We start from the raw sequence: 17,423 nt of genomic DNA on the forward strand, positions 1-17,423 counted from the left end.
AGTCTTTCCATTTTCTTATGATTGGGACAATGCCATTCTTTCTGATAGAAGAATAGAATTCCATTGTGTATGCACCACAGTTTCTTGATCCATCCATCTACTGAGAGAAATCTGGGTTGGTTCCATATTTTAGCTATGATAATTCTGGTATGAACATGGTTGTGCTGATAGCTTTAGTAAAGCTCGATCCTTATATATCACCCTGCACCAGAATCAATTCCAAATGGATCAAGGACCTTGGGGTAAAAGCAGATACCCTGAAAACATTGCAGGAAAGAATAGGCGAAACACTAGGGCTCCTTGGCAGAGGTCCAAACTTTCTTAATAAAAACCCAGAAACACAACAAATCAAAGAGAAGTTGGACAAATGGGATTGCACCAAACTGCAGGGCTTCTGCATGGCAAAGGACATAGTTTACAAGGTAAATAGAAAGCTCTCAGATTGGGAGAAGATCTTTACTGGCCATAGAATGCAAAAGGACCTCATATCTAAAACATAATTAGAACTCAAAAAATGAAGTTTTCCCAAAATAAATCCTTAAAGAAACAACTGCCTCATTAATAAATGAGCTAAAGACTTAAAGACAAAATTCTCTGAAGAGGAATTGAGTGTTTCTTATTGAATACATTATTTGGCATAGCTGACCTTTGAACTATGCTATGCTTTGTGGAAAGGGGTTAGGGATTGGAGTTAGAGGAACTCATCCCTTTCTCATTTTGTTTTCATATGTGACCACCTCAGCATTAAAGCCGACTTAGGCTCAGTCTCATGGTGATTTTAATGAGATTTATTTGAGATTGGAAACCAAGTAGTTGCTTATACAAAGAAGAGAAAGGACAATTTCTTTTCTCATTGTCTCTCTGTCCCTTTCTCTTTTTCTCCCTTGTCACTTTTATTGAACTTTCTCCTCTTCCAGGCATGTACACCATTAAATATCTACATTATCAAATGGAGTCCACCAAAACTTCTTTCTGTTCAATCACAATTCACAGTTGTAACTTAGCTGTAGTGACAGAGAGACCCATTTCAGTGGTATCACCTGAGGGCTTATGAGAAATGTACAAACAGTTCCTACTTCAAATCTTCTGAACCAGAATGGTGCATTTTAACATGATGTTCTGGTGATTTGTTCACACTCTAAAGTATAACAGGTGCAGGTTACAGCACAGTCCTGGTGAAAGCCTTGCTGGCTTCATGCTCTGTTGCCATACATAGCACTTATGGCATCCCCAGCAGAATGCTATGCACTTCTTCTTGAGGATAATAGGTACTTGCAAATATCTCATTTGTTAGAGGATATTATTTAAAAATATTATTAAAAATAAGGTAAGATATTAACTAAGACTAATGCATTTAAAAAGGTATAAAATATCCAAGCAAATTGCAAAAACATGTGACTTACATATTGTTTAATGAGCTGTGCTTTCTTAATTTGAATTCAGATAGTCTATGTCAGACTTTGAGCATACTGTTGTTCATTGACAACTTGAAATCAGAGACCTCCTTTCAGGTAGAGTACAGATAAGACACATTGTTAAACACTCTAGGAAAGCCTACAATTTCCAAAGAGTTTATAATTTAATGAAAAAGCAGTTGTCCATCCTAGATATAAGAGATATAGTAGGCTCACAGGAAAAGGGAAAAGTGATATGTGGAAGAGGGTACAAAAGGATGGTCACACTTCTTTGGGAAAACTATGGAATGTTTCATCCAAGGGCAATTTTAATGCTATTTTTCTGTCCTTACATTGTTTCTCCCCCTTCTCCTCCTCCTCCTCCTCTACCTCATTCTCTTCTTCTTCTTCCTCTTCCTCTTCCTGCTCCTCCTCCTCTACCTCCTCCTCCTTCTTTGTTCTTTTGTGGGTCCTGGAGCTTGAACTCAAGGCCTGGGCACAGTCTCTGATTTTCTTTTGTTCGAGGCTAGTGCTCTATCACTTGAGCTACAGCACCACTTTTGGCTTTTTCTGCGTAGTTTGTTGGAGATAAGAGTTTCACAGACCTTTCTGCTCAGGCTGGCTTCTGACCATGATCCTCAGAACTCAGCCTCCTGAGTAGCTAAGATTTACAGACATGAGCCACCCATGCCTGGCTTGTTTCTCTTCTTAACTGGATGCTGCCATGATTAGTTTCAGTTATTGATGTAGTTTACTGTTAATATATTGTGTATCTGATGAATCTTGAATGTATGCACTTTTCTTTTTTCTATAACGATTATACCCACATTTCTCATCCATGCTATATATTTCTGTATAAATATTCTATGTACAATTTAGAACCGAACCTTTCAAACCCAGATCATCCTCTTTCTTTTTCTAAATTCTGTATCTCAGGGAATGATCCATAAAAGCTAGAAACCATTAGTGACACCTCTTTCTCCTCACATCACAATCTAATCAATTTCTTATGACACTTAGCCCATTGGAGGTATTTCATTTCTTCCTAATAATTCCTTCCCAAACATTTTCCTCTGCCAAGATAAGGATGTATGTAATATTTATAAAGCTCCCCTGTATCATCAGGCTGTATTGTAACTGGCTACTTTTCATCTGTCTCCTGTTTCAACCATAAGCTCTGAGAAGTCACATAGTAACTTGTCAATATTTTTAGTCTTCAGTCTAATAAAGAGATTGACAGCTACTATGCATTTAATGAAGTTTAGGGCACTTTGCTGACATAAAGTGGCATGTAGTGCTGCTTTTGAAAGCAAGTAGGACTAATAGGATGACATTTGTGTCATATATTGTGTTCATAAACTACTTTGTTAAATGGCAACTCTTTTGTACAACTACTTAAAGATAATGAAAAAATGCAAAATAAAAAACACCAAAATAGGACTAATAGCCTCTCGACTAGGATTATACTGATGGGCATTGACATTCTATGTCCAGTTCTGGTAAACTCCACTTTCTTTTTGTAAGAAATACTGTCCTCCAGAATTTCTTTTTATATATATATGCTTACTTTCTCAGATCAATAGCAAAGAGCATTTTGAGCCACTGCACTGTAGTGCTGAGTACCAACCTACAGCCAAATCACTCGTTAGTGCTATTTTTTTTAGTAAAACATACAAGTAGGTATATTATTTAATTAATTGCATTGATCTGCATCCTTATTATCTTATAACGTTATTAGAAAAGGTTTAGCCATATTCTGCTACAGAAAGGGAATGTAGGTCTCCAAGTTAACCATACCCAAATGAGACGAGAAAGGTCCAATTTATAATAAATTAATCTTTAGCTTCACCTAGATACTTCTGGGCTTACAAAAGCTGTCTAGAAAATTGTTGAAAGAGGAAAATTAAGCATTATATGTGTGTATAAGTTATACAGACATCAGCAGTTGTGTCTAAAAATATGTGTAATTAGATTTTCTAGGAATAGAATTTCACTAGCAAGAAGTTGTGTAGTATATATATATATTCCTATATATATCTTATACATATATATTATATATAATGGGATTCATCCTCCTTTAAGCCCATGTATATGGTAACTATGAGCTATGAACTCCAAATGAGGATAAGACTTTTACACAAGACTTTTAAGCTGGAGAGTTGGAAGTATGATAGCATATTTAAAATTTGCACAATTTTAGAAAATCTGTGAGAGACAAACACATTGCCTGATTTATATTTGGCAGGGATAAAGTTCTATTTTTGTATTTTTATTATATATTCTTTAAAAATTTCTTAAAATATCTCAGATTGGTAGAAATATCCAGAAGAAATATGATCATTTTGACAAGTAATGATATAAATAAACTCTGTAAGCAGTTCTGCTTACATGTTCAATAACTTTAAGCACAGACTTAAAAATCATACTCTAAATATTTATTATCCCTTCATTTTTTGTCATTACCTTGTAGAAGGTGTTATATGGAGGAGTGTTACAATTTAGGCCAGTTGAGGACAGTAAAAGGCTCAAAAATTTTGTTGAAAGACTTATCAGTAACTGAAAGAAAATCTCTACTTTTGGCAGAAACTGTCCTTTGGTGACTTGAAGTATCTTTTTATTTTTCCTCAAAGCCTCCCAAATGGTAAAAATTGAGCTGAATGGATGCCTTTAGTATCTACAACCAGGGGTGAAAAATATGTTTCTCTGAAAAGTCTTTAGAAAGCTGGGTCAGAATGGATTTGAGCATATCTCTTTTCTTACACTGCAAAAGCCTTTAATTTGTTATCATATCTTCAAGTGGGATCAGCTTGTAGCACATTCAGCTTCCCTGCAGGGGTTACATGCCTTAGGTTGTAAAGCAGAAAAGAGAGCTTTACATCCAGACACAGCAATTGCCCCTGTTGGCTCAGGTATCTGTCCTCAAACAGAGGTGAAGAAGCAGAAACTTTCAGTTTAAGTTAAGGATAATTGCATCTCTCTTTTGAGATATATTTATTATTTATTTTGGCACATGTGGAACAGATCAACTAACATACTAACAATCAAGCTTGTTCATAGCAGAAAGCAAAATCTTAGTGAACTTATTAATAGGGGCGGGTTTAACAGTCAGATAGACATTTTGTTACCATAAAATGACCATTTTCTCTATAAGTTCGTTCTATTAATTCATCTATACCTGCCACAGGACTTCATTCCTTGCCATTTTTCTTCTTTAAATCCTAATTAAAAGATACCTGTCTGGCTCTCAAGAAACATGAATATATTTTATCATTCACCTAGCCCCTACTCTGTTATTATTTTTTGCTTCTTAATATAGCTAACTCTATTGACACTTTGAAATTAAAGTCAGTGCCATCTTTTGAAAGAAGATATGCCTAATCAACTTCTCTGGGCTAGGTTGGCTTTCTCTTCTACCTCCCAGCTCTTTGTACAATCTTTCCATCAATATGAGCCATCTAGTGTACCTACTTCCTCCAATAATAGATTGTAATACATATGAGAACAGGGACACTACTGCTGAAATTCTCAGTGTTGACTACTGCTCGTGTACTCTATAGAATTAATTAAATAGTCACAGGAATGCATCAGTGAATAGAGTAGATTTCCTCCCTCTGGGATTATCAGTTCATTAGACAAATATACAAATGCCACTCACAGCATAATAATAAAGTGATATGTTTTATATTTGGGAATCAGGGAGATCTTGGATAAGAAAAAGATACTGAAGAAACTGAAGGATGAGAGAGTGATTACTCAGTTAAAGCTTAGGGATGAGGAGGATTCTAAGCTGAAGAAAGCACTCTCTTGTAGATAAGGTGTTTAATGATTTTTTTAAATGCTCATGATACTTTATTGAGGTATAATTTATATATAATAAGATAGACCAGACATAAGGATGGAACTTGAAATTTTAACATGTGTGTACAATTATAAAACCCTGTCAGAACAAAACATAGAACATTTTTATCTCTCTAGAAACTTTCCTTGTGCCACTATTGTAGAAAAACCCCAACGGCAGAATCCTTGTTTGACATCCATCACTTTGTGTGCTTCTTTGAAACAATTGGAAGATATAAAAAATGTAGACAAAGGAGAGAGCTGAGAATGTAGAGGTAGGAAAGTGGCATATCAAGAAGAGCCTTTAGGTTCTGGTCGACACACAGAGTTTGGTCTAAGTAACAAAAAGAACTGCTGATTATCTAAGAAGTTGGAATGATTGGATGAATATATTAAGAAGTATATTAATTAAAAGAGGCAAAAGAGAGAAGGAAACCTGTGGTTAATAAACTATCCCAAAGGGAAGAGGACAGTGATGTTAGCCAAGAAATAACATTTAGCTGCAGAGAAACATTTTTTAAATTAAGATGTATTTTGAAGTTGATGGATACGCAGTAAACATATTTTAACAAACATAGTACTTAAGAAAGAGAATAATTTAAAATTTAGTCTTCCATTTGGACAATTAATATTTTCAAATGCTGCTATAAAGATTTTTCAGACATACATGGCATTTATTGTTTTTTTTTGGTAGCATAGCATATCTTGGTGTTATTTTTCGATCTACACAGGAATAGTCATTAGAAGTTTCTGTAAAACTGAGGCTAGTGTTTGCTTTTTGTCCCTGAAAAATTCTCTTTATAGGTAATTGTAGTGAGTTTAAAATTACTACCAAATGTAGATATACCCATACTGATATATTATCAATCTCAAAACCATAATTCATTTTTTACTAGCAGAAACTGGTAGAGAATAAATACCCTATGGAGAGATGCTATTGAACATTTCTACTCTTAAATTAGGGCTGAGTTATTTAGGCAAATTAATTCAATGCTAAGCATTTCAAATGACATTTACATACTTCATAGGTAAATGTCTGTCATTTGTGGAAAATACATTTTATTTTGTTCAGTTTTATTTTGGTGAACAATCAAAGCAATTTTCCCAAATGGTCTAATCAATTCTTGTTTGTTTGTTTCCACATGTGACAGATATAATGCCTGCTTCTTATTCTTTTTGTAAATGTTGAAATGGTATTACAAGTGGAAAGGTCAATGCGTTAACTTTTTCAGTACTGGTTACCTAAGTCCCACTATAAAGGGGATCTAGAACAAGTGAAAGTATTGTTTCCTGGTAGTATTTAACACCCTGGGTATTGTATATACATTTATTGGAATTAGGGAAGGAGAGGGAAACATCAAAATGGTGAGGCAAAGGACAAAGGGTGAACCAATACAACAGTGATACTTACAGGACAGGGGGATTTGGGGAGGAGGGAAGGTAAGAGTAAAACGAGGGAGGAGGTAACAAGTTTGAAAAGAAATGTACTACCTTACATATGTAACTGTATATTGTCTCGCACTTCTGAAGACCATACAATCAAATCAAGGCAAAATCATGGTCTGTCTTGAAGTCTGGGGAGGATTCTTGTCTCTTAGCTTTTGGATAATTCTGAATGTGCCTTGACTCTTTTGCATCATGTAGCTCTTCTGTCTTCACTGGGTGCTCTCCCTATGCCTTTGTTGCTTTAGAGTTGGTTCCTTTCATAAGAACATTGGCTCATGTTTGGTTGGTGTGTCACTCTACTCCAGAATGACCACAACTTTGTTAATGAAATTTGTAATAACTCTGTCTCCAAATAAATCCTGATGTAGAAGAGGTTAAGACTTCATCATGTCCTTTTGGGGATAGGACTCAAGTTACAGATGTTACCCAAGTTAATAATAATTAACTCTGAAATTATCCAGGAACCAAAGTTTCATTTGCTATGCACAGTTTCCTTTTTATATGTAGAAAAACTAAATAGAGCTATGAAATACTTGTGTGTGTGTGTGTGTGTGTGTGTGTGTGTGTGTGTGTGCACTCACTCTCAAGACCAAGACCTGGGACAGCTCTTATGTTGACAAGTCACAAAACCAAGGAGAAAATGGTGTTTTGCATTTCATGTTTAGTACTTATTCCTCTTTTCTGCATGTATCATCACTGGAAAATTGTTGTTTGAATAGCCTACACATTTTTGCTTATCATACCACTATTTTTTCATTCTCAATCTGTATTGTGATTTAATATAGGTTAAACAACATGGAATTAATTTTGGATGGCATAGGTCCTACACTGTGGATAAGTTACTAAATACCAAGGTGCTTAGCAGTTTGGACTAGGACAGATTTACTGCTTCATCTTTACATCTGGGGAAATGCATTATCTGTATTGAGATTCACCCTATATAAGGGATTTGAATAATTTACTCTTGTTTGAGATTTTCTAAGAAATCCATTTTCTTTTCTTTCTTCATTCAAATTTCCTGTAATTCAACAGCTCTCAATTATTAGTCAATGCATACCTACTGAACTACAGGCACAAGAAAGAAAGGTAAACTCTAATGTCCATCTGCAATACCTCTTTAATCTACTTGAAGAGTGAAATCAAGTTCTTTCTTAATAACCTGAATCTTAAATTATGAAGTGTGCAGACTAGAAAGAGTTAGATGAAGGAGATGATAAATGTAAATATATCAGAAGCATAAGAGTTGTTCATCTATGCTCTACTGCACCTTTCTGACTTACAGTTGTTTTTTTAAATCTATTTATGTTTTAGCTGAAAGAGACATCAATGTGTACTGTGGAGTGCAGACCATAACAATGAAGATTAATTTTTGCACGGTCCTCTTCTCGGGTTATTCTGAAACAGACCTGGCTCTGAATGGAAGGCACGGGGATTCCCACTGCAGGGGCTTCATCAATAACAACACCTTTCCAGCAGTGGTCATTTTCATCATCAATCTCAGCACCTTAGAGGGCTGTGGAAACAACTTAGTGGTAAGATACAAGTGTGAAATTGTGTGCTAGGTATGAAGTCATAAATAAAAAGCTACCCATTTTCAGGAAATAATCAGCTCAATCTATCTTTCAAAAATAATTCCAATAAAACTACACAAATCTTTTTTTTCTTTTGTGTGCTAGAGGCTTGCATTTCCAAATACACGATTTTGTCTTCCAGTAATGGTTTTGTTTATAGTAGCTGTGAAGTCAAAAGGGCTTGATGGCAGCTTAGCTTCTTAAGCAACATTCTTTTGGGTAAGTGACGTGGATGGAAATTTCTTTGCAGTTTATCATTAGCCATCAGCTTTACGCTTTCATTGATGTACCTGATCATACAGTGATTGTGCCAGTGAGTTTGACTTGAATCACTTAGCCTTTTGCTTCACTGATCTCATTCGAGAAGAAAGACTAAATATAAAATTGGGAAAGTTAGAATCTTCTGTTATGTTTACCATTGAATGATTGGCATTAGTCCTTTGTGCAAGAAGGCTGTTGGTGTTGGTCTCTTCATTGTGTGGGTCTATTCTTCTCATTCAAAATGTTTATCATAGTTAAATCTTACCCATAAAATCCTAGTGTACACTTTTTCCCCATCATTTGGAAGGGCAAAGCAGTATTTTGCAAATTTTCACCCTGAATGAGAACTGATAGTCTATACTGTTTTTTTTTTTTTAATTAATTCATTGAACACACACACACAAAAAGAATCAGAGAAAGAAATGACTCTCCAGGGAATCAAATTTAGTTGGAGTGAAGATATTTTGATGAGTATTAATTACAAAGAAATTCACTTAGGATTGGTTTTTATTTTGCTTGTTAAAAACACAGTCTTTAAAAATGCAATCTTTGTGAAATAGCTTAGCAAAGATAAGCAGATAGACTATAAATGACCTCTTAACCCAGTAAAGAAGGAGAAATTGACATTCACGTTTTTTTCTAAATTATTTTTATTGTTATTTTAAAGGTGATGTACAGATGAATTACAGTTGTATAAGTTCAGGTAATGAATACATTTCACTTTTTTCCCAAAATTATTGTTTGGGATTAAAAGAGAAGGCTTTATTATTTTAAGGGCCTGGTGTCTAAATTTGGTAGGGACTTAAGACAGGGAAAGATTTATTTGAATTTTCTTCCTTATCTTTTCCCGAAGGGCAGTTAGAATATTGTGCCCATGACCGTTTCCAAGCTTGCAGGTTCTGTATTGTTGACTCTTTTTATTAAAAACGTTTATTCATCTCTCTGCGTTGTGTGCAGAGAGGTTATAAAGTAGGCCTAAGGGAAAGTGAGGCATGTTGATTATTGCTGGCCTTGTTTCTTTTTGGAGTAGGGAGAGGGAGCTCAACCTCCTCCTACCATACCCTAAAGACCTTCTTTCATAGACTTAAGTCACCCTCCTTGGCTACGAAATAATTCAAAACTAAAGTCAGGAAAAGGTGTCTCTTCTGTATGTGCATAATTTTTTTAAAGAGCACAATAACTCTAATATAAAATTACTTGTATGTGTATGTGTGTGTGTGTCAGTGTGAATTTTTCACAGGATTGTTATCTTTAGCAAGTGGGGAAGAGATGTAGATTTGCACATTTTTCATATTTTCTTTTTAATACCTCCAGATTTGGAATCTGCTCTGAAAACACTCCTTACGAGTAAAATTAAACTACAAAGTTACTTGTTTAGAATAAAAATGATTTTTTCATGGTAATTTAAAAAAATTATTCTCAAAGTGATGTACAGAGGGGTTACAGTTTCATAGCGAGGCAGTGAGTACATTTCTTATCTTGTTTTCTCCTCCCTCATTCTTCTCCCTCCTTCCCCCGTCCCCAATTTCCTCCCCTCCCCATGAGTTGTACAGTTTGATTAAGGCATATAGTTTTGTAAATATTGCTGTTGCATTGGTTTTCCTTGTACCCTTAATCTCTCCATTTTGATGTTCTCCTTCCCTTCCAATAAACATATATACAATAAACATATGTACAATTGGAACATCTATGTTCCAATAAACATATATACAATATCAAGGGTACCAAAATAAAAGACATCAGGGGTAAAACCCTCGGAGAAAAAGACAAAAGAAAGTGGGAAAAAAATATTTTTTTTTCACAATTGTGGACTGGCTAGATTTTTAGCTTTGTTCATGGGATGTTAGGTTCATGCATACAATTTATTCCCTTGTTGAAAATTAAGTATTATAGGAATTAGTAATATCTGTTAAAATATTTATTGAATGCCATGCTCTATCTTTGGTTTTATGAAAATTAGAAACACAATTACTGTAGTCTTAAAGTAGTAGCTTTTCAATTATAGTATTGTTAGAGAATCCAATGAGAAATAAGCAGACCCAAAAAAATACATACATAACTTCTGGAAGTTTATCGTGATGAAAGGCATCTATGAACTGTCACACTGGAAGAAAATAGACATCTCCATGAATAACAGAAGACCAATCCTGAGCACATTTGTGACTTCCATGCTGTCCAGAAATTATTTGTGAGGCCCATGATTCTAGAGCTGTTTTGAAAATACAAAAGTAGATATGACCTGGCTGGTCCTTGCTCAGAAAGAGCTCTGACTGTGATGGAGGAAACTACCAGTACTGTGATCAGGCTGCTCCTCTATTGTATCTGCTGCTGTGATAGACATAAACGCAGAGGATTTGGCATTTTCCCCAGGGAAGAATAATACTGAAAAAGAATGACATATATCTTACTCCCTGCAGTGGAAAGGAGAAAGGTGACTAAAGCAATGTGTGCAAGACCGAAGCAAGAAGGATCTTGGGGCTAGAATATTCCTATCAAGAACAGAAACTTAAAGATAGAAGCCAATGTGGAAAACATTGTTAGACTTTCTGGAATCTTTTTTTTTTTTTGCCAGTCCTGGGGCTTGGACTCAGGGCCTGAGCACTGTCCCTGGCTTCTTTTTGCTCAAGGCTAGCACTCTGCCACTTGAGCCACAGCGCCATTTCTGGACATTTTCTATATATGTGGTGCTGGGGAATCGAACCTAGGGCTTCATGTTTACAAGGCAAACACTCTTGCCACTAGGCCATATTCCCAGCCTCTGGAATCTTTTAAACAAGGCCAGAGAAGTTGGGCCTTACATGAAGACTTTATAATAACTTGAAGTCCTTTTCTTTCTTATTCTCTTTACTCTCATTTAGGAAATATGAATCAAGTGTCATTGATAAATACAAACTTTCACTTAAATAGCATTCTGTGTGCATAATTTCATTACCACAGTATATAACAGTTGAACTGAGACCTAGAAATGAACTAACATGTTTATTTTCATAGGAATTGCCTCTGTGTGTGTATGTGTGTTTGTGTGTGTGTATGTGTGTGCATGAACATTTAATCATTAAATTTGATCTGCTGTTCTCACAGGTCTCCACAATTCCTGGTGTCACTGGTTATGGAAATTCAACTTCAGTACAAATAGGAAATATTTCAGGATATATTGATACTCCAGACCCACCAACAATCATCAGCTATCTACCTGGGCTTCTTTATAAATTTAGTTGTAGTTATCCTTTGGAATATCTGGTTAATAACACTCAACTTGCTTCGTAAGTTTGTGTTTTATTCTTGCTTTCTCCTATCATTTTTATATTTGAGTTACTTCTTATTTTGAAGGGCTTAGAAAGACAGCAGTCAAGCTCAGGCAATTTAACGGGAGCCACACTATTTCTTCAATCTTTATCATCTCTCCTCTGTCTCTGTCTCACTCTCTTTTTCTCCCTCCCTCCCTTAAATTCTCTTCTTTTGTTTTACCCCCAAGGTATGCCTACTTAAGCATTTCTGAAGGTCTTGCAGTATTTCCAGGTGTATGACATTTGTTTGGTCACTACATTTTTGGATCTTTCTGCTCGAAAAAGGAGTTAGGCATGTTGGGTTCTGCTGCTGGAGTTCTGTGGAATGCACAAGTGTCTATATTCTTTAGGCAGGGTGGTATGGCCTAGATCCAAGGAACTCTACACAGCAACCAAGGGTATAGTTTATAGCCAGGTGTTCATTTTTTATGTCTAAATTACATGCTCCAAGAAATGATTATATTCACATCACAATACTTGGATTTGTCAAATATTTTTCACCAAATGTGGTGATGGAATGATAACTTTCCCTTTCTAATATTATGGGGTTTGTTATTACAAACTCAAACTTATAAGTTTTTCTTAATTGCCAGAGAACACAGAGGCTGCATTGTTGCTCAGTTTAAAATAAATACCCATAATTAATTTTAACAGCTCAATGATGATGATACACATTTTAATCAAAAGCAAACTGATGAGGAAAATGAGAAAACAAGACTTTGGTCCAAAGATTACAAATGTAGAGAGAAACAACTTTTCTTTATCCTTTAACCCCACTATTAAACAAATTCTTCAGGTTTAATTGCTATAGGAGTTCATTCATTCATCCAGGCAATATTTATCACACACTTATTCTACAGTGTGTCTAGCAATGAACAAAGAAAAGCAGAATCCCGGATCTCATGAAACTTCTCTTTCAACGAAACTGAGGAAAGTGTATTTGCATGAGATTGAAGTTCTTACAAAATGATGGTATTTTTCAGAATGTCTTACACTTGATGCAAAACAAAAAGAGATGGTTTTGTAAATGAAAATTGTATAAAACACAGTTTATCTTAATTTGGTCCCCCTTGCTTTTTGATTATTTGTTTAGTGATTTAAATGGTATTACCTAGTCCAAGGCCTATTAAAATTATACCAGACTTAATTTTTAGAATTTTAGCACTTGAAATCTACTTAACCATTCCAAGTAGTACTGAAACGTTTGATTTAAAATCTCACCAGTGTTCTCCCTCTCCTAAATTTGTTTTAGGTCCTCAGCTGCTATTTCAGTGAGAGAGAACAATGGGACATTTGTCAGCACTTTGAGCCTGCTCCTTTATAACGTATGTTGATGGGTGAAAGATGTTATTTTCCCTTTCACTCTTGTAAAGATCCATTTAGGCGAATAGCATTTATATACAAATCTACTGAAAGTCACATGAACCTTGCTGTATTTGGGTAACATTTATCCATCTTAGCTTCCAACTTCATGTTACTTAGTCATAAAGCATGGTATACGCTTCATTCAAATTTCTACAAATGGATAAATGACTAAAAATTTAAATGATAAATGTGATTGGTTAATAACAATAGCAAATGTCAATCTAAGTACATAAGCAAATATGAGTGTGCATTTATAGTGATAACCAGGGTCAAGAGTTTGGAAATCATATTTTTGTGATAGAAAGATGCGAGAATTCCCAAGGATTCTGCTTCTGTTGGAAACATGTTGGTGATGAATGTGTTAATATTTTCAATCTGGGTTTTGGATAATGACAATTGTGTCATATCTGAAATAATTTGGATTGACAACAGAGCATTGTCTAAAGTTTTGTCACGTAAATATTGAGAGTGGTTGCAAAATGTGAAAAAAATACATGGGTTTCTATTTATAGCCATACCATTAATCCCCCAAATGATATTTTGATGTTGATTAAAATTTTTATTCATACATTTTAAATGCCTGATTTAAATATCAATTTTTCAATCTATCAACCAACATTTTTGTAAATTATGAATCTGCTTTTTTTGCATTATTATTCATGTCATTATGGCAAGGAGTTATAATTCATGCAACTGATTTAAAAGCCAGTGCTTTATACTTTGAATATAATGAGCTATAAATATTGTAGTAGGACATTTTTCCAAAGGCATTTAAAAATCATGTTTGTAAGTTTGTAGTATGACACCACCGTGTTCTAAACAATGAATTAAAATGTATCAGAATGAAGATTGCTGTACTGTCATTTGGCAACTCTTCTGCAGAGAAGAGATGTCAGTTAACTTGGTTCTAAAATGCCTATGGCAATATTTGGTTTGAATATAGCTAGTTATCTTGTTGGTAGAGTCTCAGTTTCTGTGTACCACCTTCTCCCTCCACTCCCATGCACTATCCACTCATCTGCATACCATAGGCTGAAATCCTCCTCACACAGCCTATGCAGCTCCACTACATATTTACTATGTACAGTCCACTAACACCTAGCTTTATTGTTGAGATAGGTCTTGGTAACTGTCCCCTGCTGGTCCTGAACTACAATTCTCCCCCTGAGCCATTATGCCTGGCTCTGTACTAAATAAGTGTATACTTATACTAAATAAGTGTATACTTATTTCTATACTGTATTTCTATACTAAATAAGTGTAATGTAAACTAACTTTTATATTTTAATTCTGTGGCAAAAGCAAACCCATTTTGTGTTACAATATTAATAAAAGAGGTTGTTCCAAAGTTACTTAAGTTTTCAGAAAGGTATTATTAGTGGTTGAAGTTTAAAGAATTGTAGTTTAACAGTTCCTTACTAACCAGGTATATAATAAAATTCAATCCTTTCCCCCAAACTGGTTTTAAATCTTCTTAAAATTAACAAGTCTTTAGAGAATGTTAGGTGTATATAACCCCTTCTTGCCTATACACAGAAATTCTTCTATTGTCTTGTATTGTTGTGATACTGTTACAAATAAAGCAGGATAGCTTATAAATTGTCACTAGTGAAACACCATAGTTTATATTTAGTTTATTCTCCCTTTTGAACATTGTGTGATTTTGCGTGTGTGTGTGTGCACGCGTGTGCCAGTCCTGGACCTAGAACTCTGGGTCTGGGTGCTATCCTTAAGCTTTTTTTGTTCAAGACTCTACTACTTGAGCCACAGCTCTACTTCCAGCTTTTTGGTAGTTGATTGGAGATTAAAGTCTCACCGATTTTCCAGCCTGGGCTGGCATTGAACCACAGTTCTCAAATCTCAGCCTCCTAAGTAGCTAAGACTACAGGTATGAGCCACCAATGTCCAGCTACTTTATATGAATTCTGACAATCGCGTAAGGATGTGTACCCACCACTACTATACCAAACAGAAGAGTTTCACTGCTCCAATTTAGGATTGAAATATGTCATCATTATATTTTTCCAGGATGGAAAACATTAAATTTCACACTGGAAAAATAGTATTTGCTAATTAATCCCTAACAATATTTATTATTTGTTCAGAACACTGATTTAACCTTTGGTTATTCAAATATAATGTTACTGTGGTATCTAAAATTAGATACCATTTCATAACCCTAGGAGGCTATGCATTTTTATTTTATGTGCAGATTTTGAACTTTTAACCTTTAGGAATAATAGAGAATTGTAGTACACATCAATGACTGTACGTTCACTCTTTTGTTTGCTGTTCAGAAATTAAAAAAAAAATTGCACTCTAGGGGCTGGGGATATGGCCTAGTGGCAAGAGCGCTTGCCTCGTATACATGAGGCCCTGGGTTCAATTCCCCAGCACCACATATACAGAAAATGGCCAGAAGTGGCGCTGTGGCTCAAGCAGCAGAGTGCTAGCCTTGAGCAAAAAGAAGCCAGGGACAGTGCTCAGACCCTGAGTCCAAGCCCCAGGACTGGCCAAAAAAAAAAAAAAAAAAAAAATTGCACTCTATTTGGCACATTATTTTAATTTCTATGTGAATCAGCACATAATCAATACTCTCAGGAAACTTATATTTGTGAAGAACAATAATCTTGTCTGTGAGGTTTTCATATTCAAAGGTTATTTTGACTTGAACTGTGGCCTTCATTTAGTATAATGTAAAAATAAGTTTTATCTTCTGTGAATAGAAAATATGGATGTTTTTGTGTGTCTGTACTGTAGCTTAATGGTGTTTTCTTAGTAGGCAAATATTTGAAATAGGGTAATGGTAATCGTGAATGCTTTGAAAATTAGTGATGGACTCAACAGAAAATGACTTTTAGAACCAATTGCAGGCGGAAAACTTGATGACTCAAATTAAACTAGAACTGGGTCATATGTCATTTGCAAATGACTTGGAGACATTAAAAAAGGAAGTCAGAAAAATTATTAAAGAAAATTATCACCAATCAGACAAGTTAGAAGAGCTAGTACCATTTATCAGAGATGTAGAAAATAATTAGAAATACAGAAATAATATAAATGCAATTTCCACGTGCAGCACATAATCCCTTATATATCTGGCTTTATTTGGGAATGAAATGTTTCACATGGATGTAATTTTTTAAGTAAAGCATCGAACTTCTTACTATGTAAATTTTACAAGTTCAAAAGACATCATTTTCTTCCCAGCCTTGTAAACCGAGATGTTACTTATTTTTCCCCTTTTTGAACTTTATGATTTTGTGGTGAAATTACAAATATTCTTTTGCTACAAATAGTAATATTATACACTAAATTTTGAGGAAAATTTTTTCTGTAAGCTATAGGTTTTGACTGCTTAAAGTTTTCAGAATTTTCTGTTTTCAGGTTTTTATTTTCAGTGTTTTACTTCATTATCAACTTTTACATTTCTGATCTGCTTTAATCTATTCTAGATTATGAAGTGGTATAAATAAACTATACAATGATCTAAAATCTACAGTATGGGTGAAGACATTAAAAGAAAGCCCCAAGAGTACTGTATAGGTTCTTGCTAAAAAATGTGGCATAGGGCTTCTATGATGTACATTTTGAAATTCAGAAAATATCTGGGTCTCTTTTTTTCTTTTTGACTTGTAATGCAATTTGGTACTTTCATATCACAAGATAAGTGATATCAGATACATTGAAGATACCAAAAAATTAAGTTCTAATACTGCAATAGTAAGAGCTTGAATTGAATCTGATACAATTTAAATAAACTGAATACTAGTCACTGATGTAATTTAAATAAACTAAATACTCAAATAAACTAAACATTAACCATTGAATACTGTACAAACTGAACATTAATCACTGACCACTGAATATAATCATACAGCAAACATTAACCACATATATGGTTAGATGATAGAAAGAAAATGATTTTTGCACTGGAATCTAACTTGTTGCAAAGGAAATTCTGTCAAAAATCAGGATTATATACATTGTTTTTGGAATTGGTTATGTAGATTTATGTTGATTTACTTGCCCTTTTTTTTTTACCCCTTCTAATGATGTTCTAAGTGGTAAACATGATGTTGTCAGAGAGGTAATGAGAGATTGTTTATTCTTTCATCATTAGGATTCAACCTACAGTCAGCAGTTAATTATCCCGAGTATAGGATTGCCTTTGAAAACCAAAGTGTTTGCATCTGTGCAAGCTACAAATCTGGATGGCAGGTATTTTCAAACTCTTGCATTTTGTTTGTCCAGACACCTGA

General features: G+C 34.7%; 1 protein-coding gene across 1 annotated transcript in view; it reads left to right on the forward strand.

Annotated features, from left to right (window-relative positions):
* Positions 1-17,423, forward strand: part of Zpld1 (zona pellucida like domain containing 1) — a 67,636-nt gene that overhangs the window by 38,907 nt on the left and 11,306 nt on the right. The window contains exons 4-7 of the mRNA XM_048345980.1: positions 7,989-8,209; positions 11,591-11,772; positions 13,049-13,121; positions 17,285-17,382. Of these exons, the coding sequence (XP_048201937.1) occupies positions 7,989-8,209; positions 11,591-11,772; positions 13,049-13,121; positions 17,285-17,382 (574 nt within the window). The remainder of the gene's footprint in view (positions 1-7,988; positions 8,210-11,590; positions 11,773-13,048; positions 13,122-17,284; positions 17,383-17,423) is intronic.

Source organism: Perognathus longimembris, chromosome 5 (assembly GCF_023159225.1).
Source record: "Perognathus longimembris pacificus isolate PPM17 chromosome 5, ASM2315922v1, whole genome shotgun sequence".
Taxonomy (NCBI): domain Eukaryota; kingdom Metazoa; phylum Chordata; class Mammalia; order Rodentia; family Heteromyidae; genus Perognathus; species Perognathus longimembris.